The sequence below is a fragment of the Trematomus bernacchii genome, unplaced genomic scaffold (assembly GCF_902827165.1).
Source record: "Trematomus bernacchii unplaced genomic scaffold, fTreBer1.1, whole genome shotgun sequence".
In the NCBI taxonomy this organism is placed as follows: Eukaryota; Metazoa; Chordata; class Actinopteri; order Perciformes; family Nototheniidae; genus Trematomus; species Trematomus bernacchii.
Window position 1 is genome coordinate 937,084 of NW_022987790.1, and position 27,696 is coordinate 964,779.

At 41.7% G+C, this 27,696-nt stretch overlaps 1 protein-coding gene across 2 annotated transcripts; it reads left to right on the forward strand.

Moving 5' to 3' along the window:
• The first annotated feature begins 2,985 nt into the window (after nucleotides 1-2,985).
• Nucleotides 2,986-27,494, forward strand: LOC117497634 (stonustoxin subunit beta-like). 2 transcript variants are annotated; one of them, XM_034149620.1, is made up of 4 exons: nucleotides 2,986-3,220; nucleotides 3,430-3,529; nucleotides 5,564-7,012; nucleotides 25,681-27,494. In XM_034149620.1, the coding sequence occupies exons 2-4, from the start codon at nucleotides 3,439-3,441 to the stop codon at nucleotides 26,211-26,213; spliced, it is 2,073 nt and encodes a 690-aa protein (XP_034005511.1). In that variant the 5' UTR covers nucleotides 2,986-3,220; nucleotides 3,430-3,438; the 3' UTR covers nucleotides 26,214-27,494. The 2 variants fall into 2 exon arrangements, with proteins under 2 accessions (XP_034005511.1, XP_034005510.1); XM_034149619.1 differs by lacking the exons at nucleotides 2,986-3,220; nucleotides 3,430-3,529; nucleotides 5,564-7,012 and adding exons at nucleotides 18,516-18,637; nucleotides 18,847-18,946; nucleotides 24,125-25,585.
• Nucleotides 27,495-27,696: the final 202 nt, after the last annotated feature.

Consider the following 27,696-nt stretch of genomic DNA (forward strand, 5'->3'; position numbering starts at 1 on the left):
ATATTTATTAAATTAGTTTCTAGGAGAGTGGGTTGAAAAAGTGGTGTATATTCCCACAAATAAGTTTCTGATTTGCTGAATTGGCATATACTGTACGGGGTAGGTAATAAGGTAATGGAGAGGCCATAAATATGGAAAAATGTTTTAGATCGTAGGGTCAAAATATGACAAAGCCTGGTCATAAATGATTGTGAGCAAAATACTGACAGAATTTAGAATTTTTTTTCTGAATTTAGAATTATTTTTTAGAAAGTGTGTGAGTTTGAATTTGTTGCCATGGAAAGTGCATTTTTTACTCCTCAATATGTGTTTGAGTGTGTCTTGCCATGTGTGTGTACCGCAGTGTGTGTCTGTGTGTCTGCGTTTGTAAAGTGTGTATTCCTTTCCTCAGTGTGTCTGTGTTTGTGTTTACTTGCAGTGTGTGTCTGTGAGTGTGTGTTGCCATGTAAAGTGTGTTTTCTTAACAGTTTCGCAGTGTGTGTGTGTGTGTGTTAATGTGTGTACCCGCATTGAGTGTGTCTTGCCATGTATATTTCTGCAGTGTGTGTCTGTGAGTGTGTGTTGGAATGTAAAGTGTGTTTTACATTCACAGTGTGTGTGTGTGTGTGTGTGTGTGTGTGTGTGTGTGTGTGTGTGTGTGTGTCGGGGTGCAGAGTCTAAGGCCCTGACACACCAGGCCGAAATCGGCCGTTTTCGTTAGTCGGACGACGAAGCGTGCCCTGTCGCCCAAACTCAATTTGGTGTGTCCCGCACCGTCGGCCATGACACGCCTTATTTGGCCTTTCATGGTCGGCCACAGGTAGTCGGCCAAAGAAATCACTCTGATTGGCTGTTCAGCTAGCGAATCAGTGCATGAGAAGCGAAACGGAAGTGAGGGACGTAAACAAACGATTTAAGAAGGCACACACACAGACGGCTGATAGCTCCAGTACCGCACAAAACATGTTTTCAATGGACGAGAGTGAAAATGGAACGCACACGCTATTTGTTGTTTGTTTATATCACGCAGTCTGTTCTTCTTCTCTGTCTTCCGGTTGTTGCCTCTTTTGAATGACGAATACACACTACCGCCGCCTGCTGGTAAGGAGAGTTATTGCCACTCACGCATGCGCAGTTCGTACGTGCTCGGCTGAAGTCTTTGCGGTGTGTTCCAGTGCGACACATGGCCAAGACGCAGGAGAACACGGCGACGCAACAGTCGGCGTCGGCGAGTTCTCTGGTGACTGCTTGGTGTGTCAGGGCCTTGAGAGAATTCTGTTTTCTGTCGGCGTCTCTCAGTTTGAAGCCTCAGGGGAGAAGCATAGGAGGGGGAGGGTCTTCATCGATAATTTAACGTGCAACGCTGAAATCTGTCCCCCATGGAGTTACGGGGGGGGGGGGTTAATGGACTGATGGAAAAGCAAGTTCCTGCAAAACACAGCAGAGAGAGGAAAGTTAGGAAGTGTTTGAAGTGGAAAAAGGTCGAGGGATATAGAGGTCAGAATAATAAAATACACTGAAATGGAAAGACCAAATAACACACGCTGCAAACAAATAAACTAAAGAGACCCTATTCTGCATTTTGGGGTTTTCCCTTTCCTGTAGTGTTTTTATATATAGGTGTTATATATCAGTATGTAGTGTCTCTACTTTAAAGAGTCCTCTCCTGCTGATGTTCAGGTGTATATCAGTATGTAGTGTCTCTACTTTAAAGAGTCCTCTCCTGCTGATGTTCAGGTGTATATCAGTATGTAGTGTCTCTACTTATCTCAATGTAAATGCATAATGTGTGCAGGGGTATATACAGATATTCTGATACCCATGAAAACTTTAAGTTGTCTCCCTGTTTCTCTTTGCCAACGGCTGTAATGATCCTGAAGGGGGAGACAAACCCTGTGTGTGTGTGTGTGTGTGTGTGTGTGTGTGTGTGTGTGTGTGTGTGTGTGTGTGTGTGTGTGTGTGTGTGTGTGCGTGTGCGTGTGCGTGTGTGTCCTGGCTTTTGTTAAAGTCCACCTGAGGCTCTGATGGTATTTAGGATTTTACAACTAACGTCTCCTGATGAACGCTGCTGTCGGGCTCGATCAGATGCAGGGAGACGGGAGATTTTGGGGGGGAGGATTCCAGTGATTTTTGCAGAGATGTCTCGTGCTGCAGGAGTTTAATCAAAAGGTTGCCGGTCCCGTCTTGAACAAAGTCGTAGTTGTGACGCTTCAAAGACGATCTTTTTTAGAACACAATTTTATTTTGTGCAATTTCTTTTCATTCTGTGTTTTCCTCTCAGTCAGCATTTACATAGACGTGCAACGATACGTTTCATAATTATCTGCGTTCATTCATCTTCTTAGTATTTATTAGGCTCCCCATTAGCACTAGCATGAGCATTGGCTATTCTTCCTGGAGTCCACACACACACACACACACACACACACACACACACACACACACACACACACACACACACACACACACATACACACACACACACACACACACACACACACACACACACACACACACACACACACACACACACACACACACACACACACACACATACACACACACACACCACACACACACACACACACACACACACACACACACACACACACACACACACACACACACACACACACACACAGTCAAACATACAGACATAACAACTCAAACAAAAACAGCTCATTTCATGAACTTCAGTTTGAAGTGAATCTAAAATGCTCCTCCATTAAATCCATCATGAAGACAAACACATCAGTCGTCCTCAGCCACAGCTCATCTCTGTATCGTGTACATTTACCAGAAAGAAAGTCTGTCCAAATATATAAATATAGATACTTTCAAAGTGTTAAATTTACGTTTGAAAACTAAGATGTTCTCCGGTACGTTTACGAATAATAACTTGGATACAAAATGTAATGATGAAAAGTAACATGCGCGCACATTGTTGTTTTCTTCTTCTTCTCCTCCTCTTCCTCCTCCTCTATATGTCTCTGCATTCATAGGTACAAGGGACTTTTAGTTGTTCTGTTGATCACATCAGGAAGGTGTTTTCTTGCCTAGGCCTGTCACGATAAGAACTGTTTGGAAAGGTGTGTTCAGTTGTGAGAACAGGAGGTTAGGGGAGGAGAGTATCTGACAGAATATAAGTCACCTCACAACATCACATTCCATCAGACTTGAAGCTCCTGCTGGAAGTCAGAAGACCCTCACACAACTCTGCTGATCTACACAACTTCACCAGGTGAGGACTAACAGACAAACACAGATTTATAATAAAAACCTTACTTTTCTGTGTAAAACTACAGCTGCTGGATTAGTGTCTGCAGGGAAATACTGCATTACTAAGCAAAGTTGAGAGTCAGACTCCAAGTGTTATTAACTCTCAACACTCCTACTCCTTAACAGACGTTTAAATCAGTTTCTGAAGTCTGTGTTGTTTCTTCTCAACAGGTTGGAGAAATGGCCTCAAATCTCATGGAGGTTGCTGCTCTGGGACGACCTTTCACCCTAGGGATGCTCTATGATGCTCGGAGTGACAAACTGGTCCCAGGTAAGACTTCACATAGTCACAAAGCTTTCATCATAATCACTGTACAACAACAATTCACCAGGCATAACATGATTTTGTTAAGTTATCTTTTGATTGTCGTCGTGCCATTTTAAATTGAGAGTGTTATGAGAGTTGTTTCTTTGTCTCTTTGTCGTGCATCTGTGCATATCGGGAATATTCTTTCACTGCTTTTGTCCGTAGATTGTATTTTCTATGCATTTATTACACGGCTTAGTTGAATACTTGATTCTGATTGGTCAATAAGAACATTTCAGAGGTTATTGATACTCCATAACAAACCGCTGCTTAGCAAAATCATGAGCTTTGCTGAGGAGGATCAAGGGAGAGAAAGAAAGAGGTTAAAAGACAGAGCGTTGGAAGTCAAATAAATGAACTGAAGCAGACAGACAGGAAGTAAACACTAACAGGAACACGGTATGGGCTCTGTAGTGTTTAACTATTGCCTGCCCAGGGACAACAATGCCTTTCTGGCTCTCTGAGAATAAAGTCAGAATTCTGAGGAAAAGTCAAAATTGTGATATCAAATCCTGAATTCAGAACTTACAGAATGCTAGAGTACAGAAGACCATTTTTTATTTGGGGTCTTTTTTTGTGAATGTACGATTATATTTGTTCTCAGAAAGTCTTTAATCTCAGAACTGGAAAAAGGAAATCACTTTAGGTTAGATCTCCTCTGTACTCTAGATTTCTTAAATATCGAATGCTAGAGTAAAGAAGAGTAAAATGGACACGTGTGAAACATTTTTTGATATCTAACAAAAAGTTCATTTTTCTGTGTTGTGAGATTAAGGTCCTGCCCCATACCCCCCCCCCCCCCCCCCCCATTATCTGAATGTAAGGCATGCACGTGGAAGTGTGTGTGTTTACCTGTGCAATTCAGTGGTTCGTGTGTGTGTGTGTGTGTGTGTGTGTGTGTGTGTGTGTGTGTGTGTGTGTGTGTGTGTGTGTGTGTGTGTTCGCCCTGCAGCTATTCTCCCCTGTCAGGCGGTGCAGACTCAGTCGACTCACATTTATTTATTTATTTTACCACCAACGTCCTCACAAAGTAAAAAGTGGAACGCATCGATGCAGGCTATGTTAATGTTCAACTTTTATTATGACAATTGTTTTCTACTCTGAGCAAAGTTCGTTGTTGTTGTTTCCCAAAAGATAAGATTACAATTACCCCAGATTTAACTGATTTGTTTACGGGAAAAATACTTTAATCTCTGCGATTAAAGTTTTGCATTTACATTAAAAAATCTAAAAATGTAACACTTGAAATCGTACATTTTTGATAAAAACTTGATATTTCTTTGAGATTGAACTGGTGCTTTAACAATAAATACATATGGATATTCTTGGCGATTTAAGTGGTGAATATACAGAAAATCTAAATAAAATGTCCATGGAAAATAATAAAATATGGTCTTATAAAATATATTGGTAAGTTAACCACAAAAAAGAACATTTGAATAAATTCATTTCTGCATTTAAATATGTCGTTTGTGTGAGTGTGTGTGTGTGTGTGTGTGTGTGTGTGTGTGTGTGTGTGTGTCCCAAAATCTCCCGTCTCCCCCCCCGTCTCCCTGCATCTGATCGAGCCTGACAGCAGCGTTCATCAGGAGACGTTAGTTGTAAAATCCTAAATACCATCAGGTGGACTTTAACAAAAGCCAGGACACACACACACACACACACACACACACACACACACACACACACACACACACACACACACACACACACACACACACACACACACACACACACACACACACGCGCGCACGCACACACACACACACACACACACACACACACACACACACACACACACACACACACACACCACACACACACACACACACACACACACACACACACACACACACACACTTTGTTTATGGAAACTCCTGGCAGGATATGAAACTGAAACCTGTAAAGCTTTGAAATTATAAGTTTTATTATAATTTATATAAACAAAGGTTTTTCCCTAAACTGACCCGAAAACTGTTTGCTTTCCAATTTGTTCAGGTCTCACATTGTGGAATGAGGAAACTCTAAAAGTAAAACAAACCCCTCAGCCCAGCAGTTCTTTTGTAGTCTCTGCATCTGACTCCACTCACTCAAAGTCCACTCTGCTGGACATTGAAGCTTCTCTGAAGCTCAGTTTCCTGTGTGGACTGATAGAAGTTGGAGGATCTGCCAAATATTTGAATGATGAGAAGAAATTCAAGAATCAGAGCAGAGTGACCTTGCAGTACAAAGCTACCACCAAGTTCAAGGAGTTGTCAATTGATCATGTGACCCTGGACACCAAACAGATGAAGGTTATTGAGAAGGGCTCAGCGACTCATGTAGTCACAGCCATCACGTATGGGGCAAATGCTTTCTTTGTGTTTGACAGTGAGAAGTTAGAAGCCAGCCAGGTTCAGGAGATAGAGGGCAGCATGCACACTGTGATAAACAAGATTCCTACATGTGATGTTCAGGGGAAAGTTGACATCAAGCTGACTGCTGAAGAGAAAGCCCTGACTAACAACTTCTCCTGCAAATTCCACGGAGACTTCATTCTCAAAAGCAACCCAGCTACCTTTCAAGATGCAGTGCAGACCTACTCACAACTTCCACAGCTACTGGGAACAAAGGGAGAGAATTCGGTCCCAGTGAAGGTCTGGCTGATGCCACTGAAGAGATTAGATCCCAAAGCTGGTGAGCTGATGACAGAGATCAGCGATGGACTAGTGGGGAAAGCCCAAGATGCTCTGGAAGATTTAAAGGAAACACAAATGAGATGCAAAGATTCTCTGGAAGACAAAGTGGTAGAGAGTTTCCCTGTGCTTCACAAAGAGTTGAGCACTTTCCTCAAACTGTGTGGTGATTATAAAACCAACATCCAGCAAGCCATGGCAGAGAAACTTCCCTCCATCCGAGCAGGAAAGGAAGATGAGAGCTCACTGGAAAAAGTCTTTGAAGACGGACCCGAGTCACCCTTCAGCCATGAAGAACTAAACAAGTGGCTGGAAAACAAAGAGAGAGAAGTCAACCTCATCAAGTCCTGTGTCGACACCATGGAGGGAGTAAAGATCGTCCTGAACCAGACCGAGCTGGACAGAGAGGTCCTTGCTTCAGGTGTAGAGGATGTTCTGTGCTTTGTTTTCACCTCCATGCTAAAGGGTGATAGCTACCTTGATGAGATGGCTGACTTCTTGGAATCAACCAAGTTAGGAAGTACCCATGAAGACCAGTGGTACTACTCCGATGATGTTCTGAACACAATGAGAGAAAAAGCCAAAATGTTCCAGGTTGCTTCCAAAGCGCTGAAGAACAACAGCAAATTCCGTTTCCTCATAATGGCCAAAACCAATGAAAACTACAAAGGAGCAACCATCTACCACTACAAGAAAGGCCGGCTGGTCACTGAAGACTTTCAAAAGCCTTCTTCTGTGGAGACCATCACAGACAAGAGAGATCTGATCTGGTGTAAGTCAGCCTTTTTTTGAGTCAAAAATGTGAATTCTCCAGCAGTTTGACCATCAAAGTTACTGATAAGATATTTTGTCATGTTTTCTCCATCAGATGCCTGTGATCTCCACCTGGACCCAAATACTGCCAACGGCTATCTCACTCTGTCTCATGGAAACAAAAAGGCAACGTGTGGAGCATGGCAGGATTATCCTCCTCAGCCAGAGAGGTATGAAACACAGCCACAGGTGTTGTGCAAAGAGGAGTTATCTGGGTGCATTACTGGGAGGTAGAGTGGAGTACCGGTACCAAGGAGTCTGTTTATGCTGCTGTTGCATAAAAGGGAGCTGAGTTTATTTGCACCTGTCCGTTCTTTGAGTTCCTCAGCGAGGTCCCGTTGATCTCGTCTATAATGTCTCCAGGACGGATGAAGTTGTCGGCGTGCGCCTGACCGCCCGGCGTCAGATCGAGGACGAAGACGCGTCCGCTCAGATACCTGAGGGACGGAGACAGCGAGGATAAATATAATATCATATTTAATGGAAATAAAGGTATTTTAAAAGAGAGGGAAATCCAAACCTGAGCACGAGGCCGACCTCCCGACACGGCACCACTTCATACTTCTCACACACCTGGACACACACAATGAAGACATTCTGATGAATCCAAATGTTGATATTTCACGATATGATGTCCTATTTCTCCAGGGATTCCCATGTTTTTTTAAAGCTCTCTCTGGTTGGGAAATGCAGGATAATATTGCAGCAATGGTAGCTTTCTACATGCACCATCTTTACATTTTGTACCACATGTCAAAAAGTCCTGATCATGAAGCCATATCTCAGTGTAAAGCTCACACAGTAATCAGTCACTTAAAACCACATGTCTATTGATAGAGAGCACAGAAACTGCTTTATATATTACAGAAACCACAACAATAATAAAGTGGTATACTAGAATATTCTGCATTATGTTCTGGTGACAAACAACTCATATCAAAAACCTACTTCTATCAGATCACCGCAGGTTTGTGAGTTTATAACGAGATTTCCAGGCGATTCAAATTCAAATTTTTAAAGGTTTGCATCCCTGCTATTTCCTATTTCACACCCCCTCCCCTCATTTGACACATTAAAGGGGGTAAATTAGCACAACAGACCCATTTTTAAGGGTCTGATTTATAGACTACAGGAGGCCAGGTGGGGGCTGCTGTCCGTCACCAGCCCCCCCTCTGACTGAAGGCTCAACACACACACTGTGAGGAAAAACAACACACACACACTCTGTCATCATCCTGCAGGGAAACACACCTCCTCCTGCAACCTGTTCACATTCAAGATCCAACATTCAAAGGTTGTGTCATCATGTGCTCATCAGCTACAGTGTGAAACTCTTCTGACCTGAGATCCTCCATCAATGCAACATATATCATAAAACACAAAAATACAAATAAAAAGTGGTGCAAGAAGTCTGTATACATGTAAACAGAATATGATATGTACAAGAAGAGAATATGAAATTACATAATGTACATTAAGACACAATGAAATGATAACTAGCCTATTTATATATGTCTGTCCACCTCTGCATGGTCCTGGTCACCTGCTACATTTAGCTTATTGTATTTATCTGACATCTTTACTCCTGCATTATCTGCACATTGGTCTCTCAACTAAATCCGGCACTGTTTTTATTCCTACTCTGTTTCTTCTGTCACTATTTTATTATTATTATTAACTTTGTCTGTACAACGTAGCCTGTGCAGGAAATATGCCCAAATCAACAAAAACTGCGAGCTGGCAGGCAAGACGCTCCGCTTCTGAAATGCTTCTGAAACGCGCCTGGTAGGGTATGACGCCGGAGGAGGCCGGATCAAAACCGCGGCGCAGCCGTAACGCGGCGCAGTCGGACCCGGTGGAATCTAGGGGTTACGGCTGCGTCGCGTCAAAATTAGGATTCATCCTAATTTTAGAGGAGCCCTGCGCCGAGACGCTTCTGGGAACGCTTCTGAGCCGTAACGCGCCGCGTGTGGTGGAATAGCACCCATTGACTAGAGTGGCCGCGATTTTTGCGAACGCCGCGGCGCAGCCGTAACGCGGCCGTAACGCGACGCAGACGGACCCGGTGGAAATTAGGGGTTAGAGGAGCCCTGCGCCGAGACGCTTCTGGGACGCTTCTGGGACGCTTCTGGGACGCTTCTGAGCCGTAACGCGCCGCGTGTGGTGGAATAGCACCAGTTGACTAGAGTGGCTGCGATCTCCGTGAGCGCCGCGGCAAATACACACACAATAGTGTGTGTATTGTGATTTCAATACACACACTATTGAAATCCTCTCATATTTGCTACTGAACACATTTAAACTATACAGCGATTCTGCACTGGTAGAAGTCAAACTAGTACCGAGTCCAACAGTGTCAGTTTCCTTAAGAACTTGTGGTAAAAAATATTTGTATCACTCGTCAAATATAGCAGGAATAATGAAGAGCAGCTGATTTGAAAAAACAAACTCGAGAGGCGGCTGAGTGACCGCAGTGCAGAATCGCTGTATAGTTTAATTCTCCTAACAATGTTATCCATTTTAGACATAGGCTTATTATATTTACAGCCCTTAATAACATTCATTTTCTGGGCTCAATATGTGTCTTGGCCGTTTTCGTTGTGATCGCTAAATTCCCCTTGTTTATAATAATCACCGTTCCTTCAGCTGGATACTGTCGTGATTCAAAGTGTGATTTTAGCAAACGAGTGCTTTTGTTTTGAAATCACTTCCGTGAGTTCCGCCCCGCCCCTTGCTCCAATGACCATTAGACCATTTAGTAAGGTAAAAAGCAAAAAGCAAAAAGGCCTCTCAGACGCTCTTCCGTTCACGTGTTTAATAAAGAAAAACAATTGGACGGTAGATACACGGATTACACACACCTGAAAAACATTTTACTGAAAGGTTCTCAGTAGGGAATGTGCATGTGTTTCACCTATGTGTGTGTGAGGGGATTCTTGCTGTAACGGAAGTCATTGTAATGAAACGGAAGTAACAAAGAACAATAGTGCAGTGAGACAGTAGGTGGCGATAATTCTCGTCTACTCTGTTTGGAAGTCGCCATTAAAGAAGAAGAATGAAACAGGAGGTCCAATTCAGCATGGATTTATAGAGAAACAGCACCGCAGCCGTAGGCTGGAGCCTGGACCAAGCAGTCTACAAACTGAGACGGTCTGGTCTATGGAGGTGTTCTTGTTTACATCACCTGACGCAGCTCGTGAGGTGGCCTAGCAACCAGCTAGCAACATGCACAGCTGCAATAAGCTAACAAGCTAACTAAACCGAAATTGAGGCAGAACCTTTCCTTTTTATTTTGACCATTTATTGAAGTGATTGATATTTCAGGCTAAGAGGATAATGGCCAGTTAAATATGGTCGATTAAGCTGTGTACTTCTAGCCAACAGTTATGTTAGCATTAGTTAGTTAACAGTAAGTAAATATAGGAGTAACCGATGTACTCCAGCCTGATCCAAATAAGGCTAACCTACGTCTGTTGCTCCCATGTTTTTAACTGCACAGCTTCCGGTCTACCAAGACCCGACGGACAAAACGTGGCGTATCATATGCACGCAAAACTCGGCCTCAGAACTCAATGGGAATGGTTAGCGTATCACAGGCATCCTCAAAGTCTGGACTCCGGTCCGGATCCGGACCGAACCACAACTGTCTCTGGACTCTGAGCAAATTATACTTTTCATATGTATTATCTGTATTATCTGTGTTATCTGCGAGACATCGCCATAACGCAACGAGTCAAAATTCTCCTCTATGTCCGCTGCATACAGCGCTCTGCATGTCAGACTGTTCCACACTGTCTGTGTGTGTCTGTCAACGCTTTGGACCAATCACATTCAGCATCCCGTCAGCGTTTTTTCCCCGCACGCGGAATGCGGGTGGGAAAAATGCGTGTGTCATCTCTTTCAACCTGTCTGAGTCAGAGCGAGAGTTAACAGCTCATCTAGTTGCATCTGTACTGTAGCTAGTAGCCTAGTTTCACCTACCGGGGTGGCATAGGGTGGCAACTGCCACCCTAAAAATAGGCCTTGCCACCCCAGTTGGCAGCTTTGTTTTGAAAGAAAAGTTGTGGCTCATCTGACATTTATGAGAGAAAGTCTCTCATAAATGAGAGACTTGTGCTTGTGCTGCAATTGAATGCAGCACAAGATGCACGTCTTGTAACCCCTCCCCCGTCCCTGGCGCGAGCATGGAAATATTATTGGCGGCGATTTCATTTGAATGGGACGGCGCAAAACGAGAAGCATTCGGACCCAAGTACTGAAGGAATGAGGTATTTGCGGTCTACAATGACAGAGAAGAGACTGTCAAGTTTGGCTGTACTCAGCATTGAATCAAAACGCACTAAAGCTGTTCATCTTAATACGTCTGTGAGGCGTTTTGCTGAACAAGATGGTAATCGCCGCATTCAGCTGTAATAGGCATGTCAACTTGATGCTCTGCTCACGGATGAGCATACACAACTGTTAAGATGATGACCATACGTGTATATATTTTTTTCTTTGTGGGGGTCTGCCCCCAAAAAACAGTTTTAAGTCCTGAGAAAGTCAAATAAGACGGTGTGTAAAACTACACTGCCCAGCCAAAAAAAAGTAACCACTTTGATTGAACTAGGCCAGTAGGTAAGGGCATTCCACTGGATAATAACTGAAGTATAAAAGAATGCATGACTGAAGTGATGGAGACCATGTTTGAAGGCAAACAAAAAGAGGAAATAACAGGTAAAATCAAGCAAATCCCCCTCTCAGATTCCACAGCAACCAGAAGAACATAAATACTGGCTGGTGATTTGATTCATCAGCTTTGTGATGGAATAGAAAATGCACAGTGCATTTCCTTAGCTGTGGATGAGTCCACTGACACCACTGACAATGCTCAGTTGCTGGTGTTTGTGAGTTTTTATGATGAGGCAAAGGGGGAGTTTGTTGAAGATGTGTTGGGCCTGACGAACCTCAGTGGACACACAAGGGGGCAAGACATTTATAAAGCAATAATGGGAATGCTGAATGAAAGAGGGTGCAGCTGCCTTTATTCATAACTGTGCAGCTCTTACACTGCGACTCTGAGGGATCAAGCACAGACACAATAACAATGAAAACTGCTGCATATAGATTATTTTTGTTTTTGCAACCTCGTGTTAAGAATCTTGTTGCAATTGTTGTAACGGACCTTTGTCTTATTGAAACATTTTTTTTGGACCTTTAAGATTTGTATTTGAGTACCCCTGGCGTATCATATGCACGCAAAATAGGACTTCTGCGTATCTATTGCACACATTTCCAATGTGTAAAGTCATGTCATTTGTACGCAGACTGAAGAGAGTGGGTTGATCTCAGTAGTGTGTGTGCAAGGCCAGATGTTTTCAGTAGTGTGAGTTTGAATTTTGGCCTACATGGCCCTTCATAAATAATTGCAAGTCTCTTCCGTGAGAATGTCACAAAATGATTTAAGAAGAAAATCCAAATCCTGGGAAAGAAGTGACATTTAAAAAAAGAAGAAGTGACATTTAAAAAAAAAGAAGTGAAATAAAAAAAAAGGTAGTGACACTTTTTTTTAAAAGTAACATTTAAAAAAAAGAGTCACATTCTGAGAAAAAAGGCATATTTTGAGATGCATTGCAGTTTATGGGCAACGTGCTTCTGTAAATCATCATGTAACCGTATAATAAACATATAATATTCTTTGCAAGCTCTTGTGGGGCCGCATGAAGTGAAGTCACGGGCCGGATTTGGCCCCCGGGCTTTGAGTTTGACACCCCTGTTGTACACCCTGATTTTGTGCGGCATGTCTTGTTTATTCACATGGTGACATGGTTTTAATTGCAAATGCTGACATTTTTCCAGTTTCTTGTTGGTACTATCAAGCCATTGTCCCATTTCTCTGCTAAGATGCAGCTTGCCTCTTGACAACAAGGGAAGCCAGCTCCTGTGCTGGAAACATCACACAATCACACATCTACAAGTGAAGTTCATTATTCATAAGGACGCTACAGGTGAATGCTGACCTCATAACAATCATCACCAATCACATAAGGGTTCACAACCACTGGCCTCCCTCTTCTTCCAGATTTGATATATAATCTGCATCGTATGAGATTTACCTGATGGCTGTAGCTAGCATGTCCTGTGCCAACAATAGAAATTCAAACACATACAAGTCTCACGTGTTAATCAGTTAACGTTCTTAATCGCGGCACTCCTCAACAAGTGTCGAAATGAGACGACTGAACTGCATCACGCCCAGAGATGGGGTCGTTACTCAAAAAAAAAAAATATTACATATGACTTATTACTTAATATATATATTAGAATATAATATATATATTACTTTACTTCGTTACTCTCTACATAAAGTAACGCGTTACTTTACTCGTTACTTTACTCGCAGGGCCGCCCCTCCCTACAGGCAGATCACGCAGACTGCGGAGGGTGCTTCATTTTGCGGAGGGAGCGGGAGGGGGTGGCCCTGTTTACATCCTCACTCTGGGTTCGGGGGTCCTTAGCTATTAGCTTCACGTTAGCATGTTGTCTTTGCTGGTGCTTGTTGAGGTTTGACGTTGTGTTTGCAGCAGTGGATAAAAGCTTCTGGCCTGGACACAGTTTGCACCTCACGGTCACATTCCTGTCCTTTCTTCGGACGAACCCAAAATAATGGGCATACCCAGGGTTTGAGTTATAAACTGAGCTCTATGGGGGTCTTTAAAACTAACGCACACGCACACGCACGCACACACTCAAACACACACACACACACACACACACACACACACACACACACACACACACACACACACACACACACACACACACACACACACACACACACACACACACAGCAGTAGCAAACTTAAATATGAAAAGGTTCGACTACGCACACACACATCATCTCGGCTCGCGCAGCACGCTCACAGGCACAGATTGCGCAATAATGTATTGCAGTGCAGGCATATTGTCATTCAAGAGATGCGTAGTTCTTCTCGTTAAGTTAAATAATACTCATGACATTGACACATCCATTATTTGTGATCAAAATAATGGTTGTTGGTAATGTATTAGCGACCCCCACAGATGTATGATTTCACTGCGTCCGTGGGAGCTCAGACCCCTCCTTATGGGAGCTCAGCTCCCATTGGCTCCCACATAACTTGAACCCTGGGCATACCTCCACCCCTCGAAAGTTATCGCTGTTGACTCGGCCATGTTTATGCACTAGAGTAGGGGTCGGCAACAGGCGGACCGCGGTCCGGATCCGGACCCAGACGCCGACCTATTCGGACCCGGACCTATAATCAATACATTAATAGGGGATTTCAATTTTGACGGGGCGATTCTATTTTAACCGCCGCCGACAGGGGGCGAAAGAGACGAGTGAGCGATACAGGGAGAGAAACACAGAAGAAGAGACGAGAGAGCGGCAGAGAGAAGAGGAAAGTGAGTGAAGAGAATAATTAGCGATACAGGGAGAGAAGCGGAGAGGAGAGTGAACAGGCGAGTTAGCGGCAGACAGGGAGAGACAAATAATTACACATGGCGCTCTCCAAGAAGAGGAAAGTGAGAACAGAGCTTTTAACCCTGAGTGGACTCATTCATGTTCCTCCTGCCCACTGGGAGCACAGAGCCAGTGTGTCTCATTTGTTCAGAGACCGTGGCGCTCATTAAAAGTGCCAAAACGCCACTATTGTTCTATAATCGGCTGAAACTGTTAGGTCATGATGTGAAACGGTTAACAAAGAAAAAGGGAAACTCAAGCTGCTGCTACACTTTATTTTATTTATCTAAAATCAAGCACTTTTAAGATGCACATATTTTCAAAAGCTATTTTATTTATTTTCTCCTATTTTATTTTTAAATGCAGCCCGAGAGGAACATTACACATATCCACAGTATTTACTGTATATCTGTATAGTTCAATGTTAATTGACAATAAATATTGTTGTTTTTGAATTGTACTTTCTTTATCTGATTGGCAGTCAGTTGTTGATTACATGCAGACGTTGATAAAGCTACAGCTACTTCAATATATATCACACTAATTCATAAAGCAAGTTAGACATTTTGATGTTCCGGACCTTTGCATGGGGAGATTTTCTCTAACTGGACCTCGTTGAATTTTAGTTGAATACCCCTGCACTAGAGATGGCAAATCCGGATCCTTTTACGGACTCAGGGTCTTCTGAGTCAGTCATTGAAGAGATCCGGATCATACGAGTCCTTTGAGTCATATGAGTCAGCATCACCAAGACCGTCGAAATCCTATCGGTGAAACCGAAAACGTGTTGCATTTCACGAGCATTTTAAACTGACGTTATATTAACCTCAGCTACACAGTGTATTTTGCTTTAATAAAAAATGTTGATCACAAAAAAAAGGGTTATTTTGCGATTTGGCAAAGCTGAGTCTGCTGTTGACTCGTGCATGAGGACGAGTCTGCTGGATCTCTGGATCTGCTGCTATATGGTTACGGCTCTGAGTCCGCACGAGTCTGCTGTGTTTTGCACAGTGAGTCAGGATTTGCGAATCTGAGTCTGTGAAGTTCCGCTGACTAACTCGTAGGCTACTGGTCTCTCTCGATCATTGACCTGGATTCACGGATCCCGCGATTTTGATTAAGTCCATTATGTTTCCGGCTCTAAATGAAGTTTCAGTGTAGACTTCTAACAAAATTGTCATGTTGTGCAACAGTCTCCTGCGTGTAATAGCTGCATTTCCAATAAGGATCTTACTTGGCAAAACGTTTATTTTGAACATCGCACACAAAAAGAAACAAACAATGACAATGATTGCAAAACAGTTAGAATATATAAAATGTCTTAATTATACAATTATTATTATTATTAAACATATAATTATATCTAATCATATTCCCCCCATATTTTCTCATGGACTGCGTAATCATTGCAATACTGGTGTTTGTATGTGTTAAATGTGTGTAAAGTGGTGTCCTTTGCTTTAATAAAACATATTGATCACAAAAAAAAGGGTCATTTTGCGATTTAGCGAATCTGAGTCTGCTGTTGAATCGTGCATGAGGACGAGTCTGCTGGATCTCTGGATCTGCTGCTATACGTCACGACCAGCTCATTTCTAGGATCCGGGTTAATGATCCGGATGAATCAGGACTCGCCCATCTCTATTATGCACTGCATGTGGACGCATAAGTCGCGCAAATGTTACGTAAATATAAACCTGCGGTGGAAATCCCTCTTGTCTGTCAAAGGGAGAATCCGTACGGCTCTGGGAGAATCTAGTAATTCTTTATGTTAGTAGGTAACTGTAGTGTGATTACTGATTTTATAAAAGTAACGAAGTAACGCGTGTCGGGCAATGTTAGTAACTGTAGTGTGATTACTGAATTATAAAAGTAATGCGTTACATTACTCTGTTACCGACAAAAGTAATATTATTACTAACTACTTTGTTACTTTGTAACGCGTTACACCCAACTCTGATCACGCCAAGCATTATCGGCCTTTAGCTTAGCGGTGGTGATGTCATGTGACCGTGCTGTAGTTCCTTTATAGCCCAACATTAGCCACCTTTAGCTTAGCAGTGGGGACGTGAAGTCATGTGACCGTGCTGTAGTTCCTTTATAGCCCAACATTAGCCACCTTTAGCTTAGCGGTGGTGACGTGAAGTCATGTGACCATGCTGTAGTTCCTTTATAGCCCAACATTAGCCACCTTTAGCTTAGCAGTGGGGACGTGAAGTCATGTGACCGTGCTGTAGTTCCTTTATAGCCCAACATTAGCCACCTTTAGCTTAGCAGTGGGGACGTGAAGTCATGTGACCGTGCTGTAGTTCCTTTATAGCCCAACATTAGCCACCTTTAGCTTAGCGGTGGTGAAGTGAAGTCATGTGACCGTGCTGTAGTTCCTTTATAGCCCAACATTAGCCACCTTTAGCTTAGCGGTGGTGACGTGAAGTCATGTGACCGTGCTGTAGTTCCTTTATAGCCCAACATTAGCCACCTTTAGCTTAGCGGTGGTGCAACCCAGTCTCACGCCATTTCGTGTTATTAGTCACGACATTTATTTAATCTATTGATTCGTGTTCACCAACACGATTTTCGCATTTTTTTCGTGTCACACAGAACGATTTTAAATGCAATGTATTTCTATTGGTAGTATGTTTCGTGCCTGCAACACGTCTTTTTGTCCGGTCGGGTCTTGGAAGACCAGAAGCTGTGTGGTTCATAAAAACATGTTCTTACTCAATATCTTACCCTAAGCCTAACCCTATCCCTTTTATTTTAAATTGTATAATGTCTGAGTTTTTTTGCCGTCAGTGAGGAAAAGAAATGGCTCAGAGCCTCAGAATACTGACATCTGTATTTTATGTCATCTTTTTTTCCTTCTAATTTGTTATTATTTGGTGCAGGCACGAAACATACTACCAATAGAAATACATTGCTTCTAAAATCGTTCTGTGTCAGAATACTTAAATCTGTATTTTTTTAAATGTCTTTTTCCTTCTAATTTGTTATTATTTACATTGCTTTTAAAATCGTTCTGTGTGACACGAAAAAAATGGCGAAATCGTGTTGGTGAACACGAATCAATAGATTAATTTCGTGACTATAACACGAAATGCCGTGAGACTGTGTTGGGTGGTGATGTGAAGTCATGTGACCGTGCTGTAGTTCCTTTATAGTCTAACGTTATCTTTTTACTTCAAAAATCGTAGTGGCATTAATATGTGGAGATAAATAAAGTGTAGTTGTGAAGAGCAGACGAGAGAGCAGACCAGCTCCCATTCTCCCTCTCTCACACAATCACAGACTCCATCTCTCTCTATCTCGCGCTCTCTTTGTCTGTAACGATCAGCTAGCTGTTGCCTCGGACCATGGATAGCCTACAGCTATTTGTTGAGGTGTTCAAAAAGCACCAGAAGCCTATATATAAATATTTAAGTTGTTTGTGCCCCACCTGATTTTTACATATAAAAACGCCACTGCAAACGGCAATCGAAACATCTCTTTACTTTTTGCTGAGCCCTTGTGAGTAACGTCTGGGTCGGTCTACAACCATGTGTCATCACTGCAGCACTGCAGTCTGGTTTAATATCTATTTCATTTTCCATCTGTTGTCATAAACACTGTGTTCTGTAAGTGTCTGGTATGTTACAGGTAAGCCTGTCAAACATCTGTGTGTTCTTGAATCCCAGATATTTCCGACTCACCATCCACAGTCTCCCTGCTACTGGTGCAGTAACTCATGTCTGAACTTCTTACAGTACATGATGAGAAGTGATGCATTGACGAGAAGTGGGAGAGGTCCGGCTGTTTCTGCTGATGGTGCAAAACTAAGCCTCAGAATAGAGGAAGTTGAGATATAACAAATCTGCATTGAGGAAGTTGAGAACGCACCCCTCAATGTTGAAATCAGGCGTTCACCTTTATTTCTTGCTTTGACCTGTTACACAACGTAAAGGCTGTGTGAGGTCAGTAGGCGTGTCCTGGTGGAGGTTAGGTGAGGAGAGTATCTGACAGAATATAAGTCACCTCACAACATCACATTTCATCAGACTTGAAGCTCCTGCTGGAAGTCAGAAGACCCTCACACAACTCTGCTGATCTACACAACTTCACCAGGTGAGGACTAACAGACGAACACAGATTTATTATAAAAACTTTACTTTTCTGTGTAAAACTACAGCTGCTGGATTAGTGTCTGCAGGGAAAGACTGCATTACTAAGCAAAGTTGACAGTCAGACTCCAAGTGTTATTAACTCTCAACACTCCTACTCCTTAACAGACGTTTAAATCAGTTTCTGAAGTCTGTGTTGTTTCTTCTCAACAGGTTGGAGAAATGGCCTCATATCACATGAACGTTGCTGCTCTGGGACGACCTTTCACCCTAGGGATGCTCTATGATGCTCGGAGTGATAAACTGGTCCCAGGTAAGACTTCACATGGTCACAAAGCTTTCATCATAGTCACTGTACAACAACAATTCACCAGGCCTAACATTATTTTGTTAAGTTATCTTTTGATTGTCGTCGTGCCATTTTAAATTGAGTGTGTTATGAGAGTTGTTTCTTTGTCTCTTTGTCGTGCATCTGTGCATATCGGGAATATTCTTTCACTGCTTTTGTCCGTAGATTATATTTTCTATGCATTTATTACACGGCTTAGTTGAATACTTGATTCTGATTGGTCAATAAGAACATTTCAGAGGTTATTGATACTCCATAACAAACCGCTGCTTAGCAAAATAATGAGCTTTGCTGAGGAGGATCAAGGGAGAGAAAGAAAGAGGTTAAAAGACAGAGCGTTGGAAGTCAAATAAATGAACTGAAGCAGACAGACAGGAAGTAAACACTAACAGGAACACGGTATGGGCTCTGTAGTGTTTAAGGACTTGTTTGTGGAAACTGAACAGACTTGGACAGAGAACATTGATCAGAGCTGCCTTCATTTTAAATTCACTTGTTGTTGTCGGAGCTCCATCCGTTAGTGTGCCGTGGAGCGGAGTTTACTTTCTTAGAGGAAGAAATACGATCATTTTCAAGTCAATAAAATCATTTAACCCTTGTATGGTGTTCGGGTCTGTGGGACCCGTTTTCATTATTTATCTAAAGAAAAATGATATCATCTATTATTTTTTTTATGGTTGCAACATTGTTGATAAACTCAAGCACCGACTCCTGTCTGCTCTCACATTCCCGCATTATGTCTTGCGGGAACCAATCTTAATTTTTTTCACACTTTATCCCAGCTGCAAATTTGCGGCAAGACACAATAAATAAAGCTTCGCCAGTTTGGGTCCTTATCACAACTGATCAAGATGGCCAAAAGATTCTCTGCTCAGAGGGCCTTGCAGATGATTCTGGAAGAGAGACAACCATTTGATGATGATGTAGAGGAAGAGGAAGAGGCTTCAGAAGTCTGAGTCTGACAGTGACTTTGAAGAAGAGGATGAGATTGAGCATCAGCTAGTTACAAAGAAAAGACGAGCCACAGGACAGCCTGTCAGCGGGCAAACAAACAAGTAGCACTTTAATTCATTAATGTGATCTAACAAATGTAAAAGGGCAAATATTAACCATGCTGTTTATATTGCTTGTAATTGAGATGAAGTAAACATCTGTTGAGTATTTTAACATCAAATAGTTTGATTGTGTTGAATTGAAGCCCAAAAAGGCAGCGAAGGTTACTCAGACCCACGAACACTGGCTGAGTAACAAAAATATGAACACCACACAAGGGTTAAATTAATATTGGGAGTCAAGTCGTTAGTGTGTTAGTGTGTGGGCGTGTAATAAGCGGGATAATGTGCAGCGAGAAGGGCATTATTCAGAGTGATCAGGGAGCCCGACGCAAAGCGGAGGGATCTTGCTCAGCGGGTCGGGTGTTGTTTTTTTTACTAATGACCGCCTCGCTGCACATTATCTCTCACTTCACCTTAAGTCTCTGCCTTTAACTATTGCCTGCCCAGGGACAACAATGCCTTTCTGGCTCTCTGAGAATAAAGTCACAATTCTGAGGAAAAGTCAAAATGTTGATATTCAATCCTGAATTCAGAATTTACAGAATGCTAGAGAACAGAAGACCATTTTTTATTTGGGGTCTTTTTTTGTGTATTTACTATTAGATTTTTTATCAGAAAGTCTTTAATCTCAGAACCGGAAAAAGGAAATCACTTTAGGTTAGATCTCCTCTGTAATCTAGATTTCTTAAATATCGAATGCTAGAGTACAGAAGAGTAAAATGGCTACGTATGAAACATTTTTTGATATCTAACAAAAAGTTCATTTTTCTGTGTTGTGAGATTAAGGTCCTGCCCCATACCCCCCCACACACACACACACACACACACACACACACACACACACACACACACACACACACACACACACACACACACACACACACACACACACACACACACACACACACACACAACAACCTGGTCTCACCAGAATGCGTGACTCCACCACGACTCCTTAACACCGCAGTGCGTGGTGGAGTCACGAACTTTGCTACATTTACGTGTCTGCACCACGTATTACGGACGCAGAGAGCAATGTGAGCGTCCATTCCCATTGGATAACGGAGGATTTTACACCCGGAAGTAAGTATTCTCCTTACTGTCGATTGATTTTACAGTGATATTTGCACTACTCATCGACTCAAAAACACCAGATTATCCTTGTTAATTACACAACATTGATTGGTTTAAATTGTGTACAATGCTTTTATAATTTTCCCCTTCGATTCGGAGAAACAAATATGTGTTCAGAGTTTAGGATGGCCGAAGACACTACACTACCCAGAATCCTCAGCTATTGTTCCGCTTTGCCTCAAGCTCTGTGATTGGTTGACCTCCAACTGCATTCCATATGGAAAAAAAACGTTTCGTAAAAGATCAAATCATACTTTATTCAGCAGTGCTTGCTTTACTCTTTGAAAGTCATCACATGAATGCATTGTAATGAATGGTTTGGCTGCATTAAACATTACACATCTGTCGTAGTTCTTTATTTATCTACAGAGATCGGGCCTCAGAATAGACCGGAAACTATTATTTTACCGTTCGGTTTTAATTTCACAATAAAGTTAGTAGTAATAATTTGTTTTGATATTATTGTTTTTTATTAATTACTAGACCGCTGGGTCATGTTAAGACCATCTTTTCTGTGTTGCTGTGGGTTTTTTACATCGCTTTTGTGTTACAAATATCAAAACAATAACAGAATATATCCGTCGTAAACTAAACCAGAAACAGCAGTATATTTTATTTTGTTAACACTGTAAACTTGACAGCTTTTTAACCTGCACCTCCTACTGGTTAAAGCACGTTATTACACGTTTAGAGTAATGCAATGCAGGTAGATTGTGTTGCTTTTTAATGACTGTTTTAAAATGCCTTTTTCTTAATGTCTTTCATTTTTGTAAAGCACTTTTGAATGTGTTATATTTGATGAAAACATTTAAATATTAAGAGTACATACTCTTAATATAGTGGGAAAGTGGAAGGTCAATGATATAAATAATATAGAATAGAAAATATCAAGAAGATACTGTAAGTGATCTCTACAATAAAACAGTTTAGTGCCTGATAGGAGGATGTGCAAAACAGACAAACTAATAAGGCTTTATTTAAACATTAAAGAATACTTTAGGTTAAGGTCTTCTTTTAAATAAGAAAAAAGCTTTGGGGGTATCTACAGATATTAAGCCTGACAAAGTACTTAACGTCTAATATATTGCATGGTTTGTTTTGGAACTTGACAATCAACTTTCCTGCAATGTTAACTATGTTGAAGCACTTATTTTAACTGATATTATACATATTGATTATACTCTTATAAGATGTATGTAGATAGTATAAGAAATGTGCAGAATATGTTTAATGGTGGAGGTACACAGATATCGATAGATGTCTTGTAATGCACTGTTGAGGAACCTGTGACCCAAGTTTTTCATTCATTGCATAACCTTAGTTGTGTATATGATATGTCAATGAACCTTAGAAAATCTTGAAATCTTGAAAGGGATGTGCAAAATAGCCATTATATACAGTTTTTGATGAACAATTAGAGAATAACGAGTAATGAATATACTTTATAGGGATCTGCAGATACATTTTTTGTCTTCTCAAGCACCAACTATCAAATATCTCGCCTGATTGTTGGCACTTGACAATCACCTTCACTGAATTTTACTCAGGTGTAACTAAAGTCTGATTTAAGGGTTGTTTATATTTCACATCATTAATCCAAATCTGTAAAGTAACTAAAATAAATGTAGTAAAAATACCAGGTTAACCTTAAAGAAAGCCCTCAGGATTATAAAAGACCCCCATTACCCCAGCCACAAACTGTTCTGTCTGCTGCCGTCTGGCAGGCGGTACCGCAGCATCCGGACTAAAACCACCAGACTCAGGGACAGCTTCATCCCACAGGCCATAAGACTATTAAACACCTGAACTTAGAAACAACCTCCATAACATTCATCTGGCTGCTACTTAGAAATTATTTATCTAATATATCATATTCCAATCACTTGTATATACTCTTATTGCACTATTTCACTTTTTACTATTTTACTATTTTTATTTTTGTATTTACTGCACTATATTGTCTGTGTATCTGTTTTATTGTGTTGCACTGTTGGAGGAGCCTGTGACCTAAGGGGGGGGGGGGGGGGGGGGGGGGGGGGGGGGGTAGGACACGTTCTTAGCACATGGTGTAGTCCCATAGCTGAGGATTCTGGGTAGTGTAGTGTCTTCTGCCATCCACACACTACGAACAAATATTTGTTTCTCTGAATCGAAAGGGGAAAATCCAAAAGCATTGTACACAATTTAAACCAATCAATGTTATGTAATTAACAAGGATAATCTGGTGTTTTTGAGTTGATGAGTAGTGCAGATATCACTGTAAAATCAATCGACAGTAAGGAGAATACTTACTTCCGGGTGTAAAATCCTCTGTTATCCAATGGGAATGGACGCTCATCGCTCTTTGGGTCCGTAATACAATAAAGGGGACATGATCAAATAGGAATATAATTATCTTTTAAATAACGTTAACTAAAGGGAACAATCTATTTGACACAGCTGAAGCTCTGGCCTTCCTTAAAAACTAACTAATTTAATAAAAATCACAGTTGTATTACACACAATGCACTGTTTTTTGAGAACAAAAATTGGTAAATACGAAACATAAAAATTATTATGAATACAAATAAAATAAAAGAAGCCTCCCGTGAGTTACTACAAGCTATAAAGTAGATTTTAAAAATGTTTTATAGAATAAAAGCTCACTGCGGGACGTTGTAGAAATGCGTGTGTGCACCACGACAAAGGAGCCTCATTCACTTTACATTGGGGTTGTTTGCGTGGTGCAGACACGTAAATGTAGCAAAGTTCGTGACTCCACCACGCAATGCAGTGTTAAGGAGTCGTGGTGGAGTCACGCATTCTGGTGAGACCAGGTTGACACACAAACTCCTGGCAGGATATGGAGCTGCAACCTGTAAAGCTTTGAAATTATAAGTTTTATTATAATTTATATAAATAAAGGTTTTGCCCTGAACTGATCCGAAAACTGTTTGCTTTCCAATTTGTTTAGGTCCCAGATTGTGGAATGATAAAACATTAGAAGAAAAAACATCTGAAACCCCTCAGCCCAGCAGTTCTTTTGCAATGTCTGCATCTGACTCCATTGAATCCAAGTCCACTCTGATGGACATTAAAGCTTCTCTGAAGGTCAGTTTCCTGAGTGGACTGATAGAAGTTGAAGGATCTGCCAAATATCTGAAAGATGAGAAGAAATTCAAGAATCAGAGCAGAGTGACCTGTAAGTACAAAGCCACCACCAACTTAAAGCAGTTGTCAATTGATGATTTGACCCTGAACCCCAAACAGAAGGAGATTATTAAGAAGGACTTGGCGACTCATGTAGTCACAGGCATCCTGTATGGGGCAAATGCTTTCTTTGTGTTTGACAGTGAGAAGTTAGAAGCCAGCCACGTTCAGAAGATAGAGGGCAGCATGCAAGCTGTGATAAAGAAGATTCCTTCATTTGATGTTGAGGGGAAAGTTGACATCAAGCTGACTGATGAAGAGGAAGCCCTGACTAAGACATTCTCCTGCAAATTCTACGGAGACTTCATTCTCAAAAGCAACCCAGCAACCTTTGTAGAGGCAGTGCAGACCTACTCACAACTTCCACAGCTACTGAGAACAAAGAGAAAGAATTCGGTCCCAGTGAAGGTCTGGCTGATGCCACTGAAGAATTTTTATCCCAAAGCAGCTAAGCTGAAGACAGAGATCAGCGTTGGACTAGTGAGGAAAGCCCAAGATGCTCTGGAAGATTTAAAGGAAGCACAAATGAGATGCAAAGATTCTCTGGAAAACAAAGTGGTAGAGAGTTTCCCCGTGCTTCACAAAGAGTTGAGCACTTTCCTCAAACTGTGTGGTTATTATAAAACCAACATCCAGAAAGCCATGGCAGAGAAACTTCCCTCCATCCGAGCAGGAAAGGAAGATGAGAGCTCACTGGAAGAAGTATTTGAAGACGGGCACGAGTCACCCTTCAACCATGAAAAACTAAACAAGTGGCTGGAAAACAAAGAGAGAGAAGTCAACGTCATCAGGTCCTGTGTGGACACCATGGAGGGAGTAAAGATCGTCCTGAACCAGACCGAGCTGGACAGAGAGGTCCTTACTCCAGGTGTAGAGGATGTTCTGTGCTTTGTTTTCACCTCCATGTTAAAGGGTGATATCTACCTTGATGAGATGGCTGACTTCTTGAAATCAACCAAATTAGGAAGTACCTATGAAGACCAGTGGTACTACTACAAAAAAGTTCTGAACACAATGAGAGAAAAAGCCAAAATGTTCCAGGGTGCTGCCAAAGCGCTGAAGAACAACAGCAAATTCCGTTTCCTCATAACGGCCAAAACCAATGACAACTACAAAGGAGCAACCATCTACCACTACAAGAAAGGCCGGCTGGTCACTGAAGACTTTCAACGTCAAAAGCCTTCTTCTGTGGAGACCATCACACACAAGAGAGATCTGATCTGGTGTAAGTCAGGCTTGTTTTAGTCAAAAATGTGAATTCTCCAGCAGTTTGACCATCAAAGTTACTGATAAGATATTTTGTCATGTTTTCTCCATCAGATGCCTGTGATCTCAACCTGGACCCAAACACTGCCAGCGGCTATCTCACTCTGTCTGTCGGAAACAAGAAGGCAACGTGTGGAGCATGGCAGGATTATCCTTCTCATCCAGAGAGGTATGGAACAGAGCCACAGGTGTTGTGCAAAGAGAAGTTATCTGAGTGCCATTACTGGGAGGTAGAGTGGAGTACCGGTACCGAGGAGTCTGTTTATGGAGCTGTTGCATACAAGGGAGCTGACAGAAAATGCGGGTTTGGGTATAATTCAGAATCCTGGTGTTTCGGCAAAGGAACCTTTCTTAAGGCATACCATGCCGACAAGAGGGTGTGGGATGTACCTCATCCCTCTGGTGGCTTCAGTAGATTCGGGGTGTATCTGGACTGGCCTGCTGGCACATTGTCCTTCTACAGAGTCTCCGGCCACACACTGAGTCACCTGTACACCTTTCGCACCACATTCACTGGGCCTCTTCTCCCAGGCCTCTGGGCTTATTATGATAACAACTATGCCTACCTGTGTCCAGTTGAATTCTAAATGAACTGGATTTATACAGCGCTTTTCCAGTCTTTACGACCCATCAAAGCGCTTTTACATTGGCACCCATTCACACACATTCATAGAGGCAGAGGCTGTCATACACCTGCTCAGTAGCCTGAGTTCACACACATCTACACACAGTCGGCCATTCTTGGTCTGCCTAAAGTCTAAAATGGAAACCTAACATCCCATTTTAACTTACTTCACAAAATTAAAAATGCATCCAAACCCAGAGGGACAGGGACTTTTTTTTATTATTGCTTTCTACAATTTAGCGTGTATGATTAAGTATTCTGGGGAGTGGTGTTCACTGTATTCTGTTTAGAGTTCCCATCCATTAACATTGTGAGCAGTTATTGTCTGGTATGAAGCGGGTAAACCTGTTGAACACCTGAGAGGTCAACATTTCCCAACTTCTCCCACTAAGGCAATGATGAAGAACTCTTAGCTTCTTGGTCGCTCTAAAGTTTGAAATGGCAACCTAACATCCCATTCTAACTTTAACGTGCTTCACAGAATCAAACATTCATTCAAACTCAGAGGGACCAGAAGAAATGAGGATATCAAAAAGTGACTTTTGTTTATCAGTAAATGTTGATTTCATCATCTTCTCAAACTGTTTAAAGCCGATGCTTTACGAACAGTTGAACAATATTTCTTCATAGGAACTTTCTATTGTAGTAACATATACTCAAGCGTTATATATCCGGCACTTGCTCTGTCAAAACTGATGTTGAAATACAACACGTATAAACATAATGGGGGGAAAATAGTTGCTTATTTTGTTGAATTTATGTTCATTATTTTAGGACATAAGGTTCTTCAAGAGCCGGTTGCTTTTGCTTTGTCTTTTTTTAAACAGTATTTTAAAGTGAGTTATATTTAGAGAATACAAGAGGAGTCTTTTCTCTCATGAAAGCGGTGTGGGTTTTTCTGTTCAGGACAAGATCAGACATGCTTTATCAACATTAGAATGATGAACTATGAAATCATAGTTTAAGTGAAAGACAAAGAATATCTGTTTTGTTAAATGTATCATTTTGATTATGTTGGGAATATCCTATCGCTTAATTCAGCATTTGTTTATTTCCTTCTTTGTGCAGAACTCATAGCTCATGAATAAAAAGCTGCAGAACTTGTTTTGTTTGAGAGAATCACTGTTAACACCATTTAGTTGGAAATATTGCTGATGGTTATAAAGATGAAGCAACATCAGATTCCTGTAACACATCTGGATATGTTCACTCTGTGCTTGAATAAAGTTGAGACCTGACTTTACTAAGTGACTGTTATATCATTCTCTATGCTGATGACTCTGTTGTGTCCTGTTATGTGGACGCTGTTACAATTCTTCAGCACTTCCTTACTGATTGTGAAGTTTCTCTCAATAACTACAAGTTAGTTCGTAGGGCAGATCCATTGAAAATCATGCCCTTAATCACAGCCAGTATATGAATAATGGTAGTCTCATCTCTACTGA

What these genes read in the sequence shown, in the direction of transcription:
- LOC117497634 (XM_034149619.1), top strand. Translation starts at nt 18,856, where the DNA reads ATGGCCTCATATCACATGAACGTTGCTGCTCTGGGACGACCTTTCACC. An exon ending in GAGTGATAAACTGGTCCCAG is followed by an intron (nt 18,947 to 24,124) that starts GTAAGACTTCAC and finishes CAATTTGTTTAG; the next exon opens with GTCCCAGATTGTGGAATGAT. An exon ending in CAAGAGAGATCTGATCTGGT is followed by an intron (nt 25,586 to 25,680) that starts GTAAGTCAGGCT and finishes TTTCTCCATCAG; the next exon opens with ATGCCTGTGATCTCAACCTG.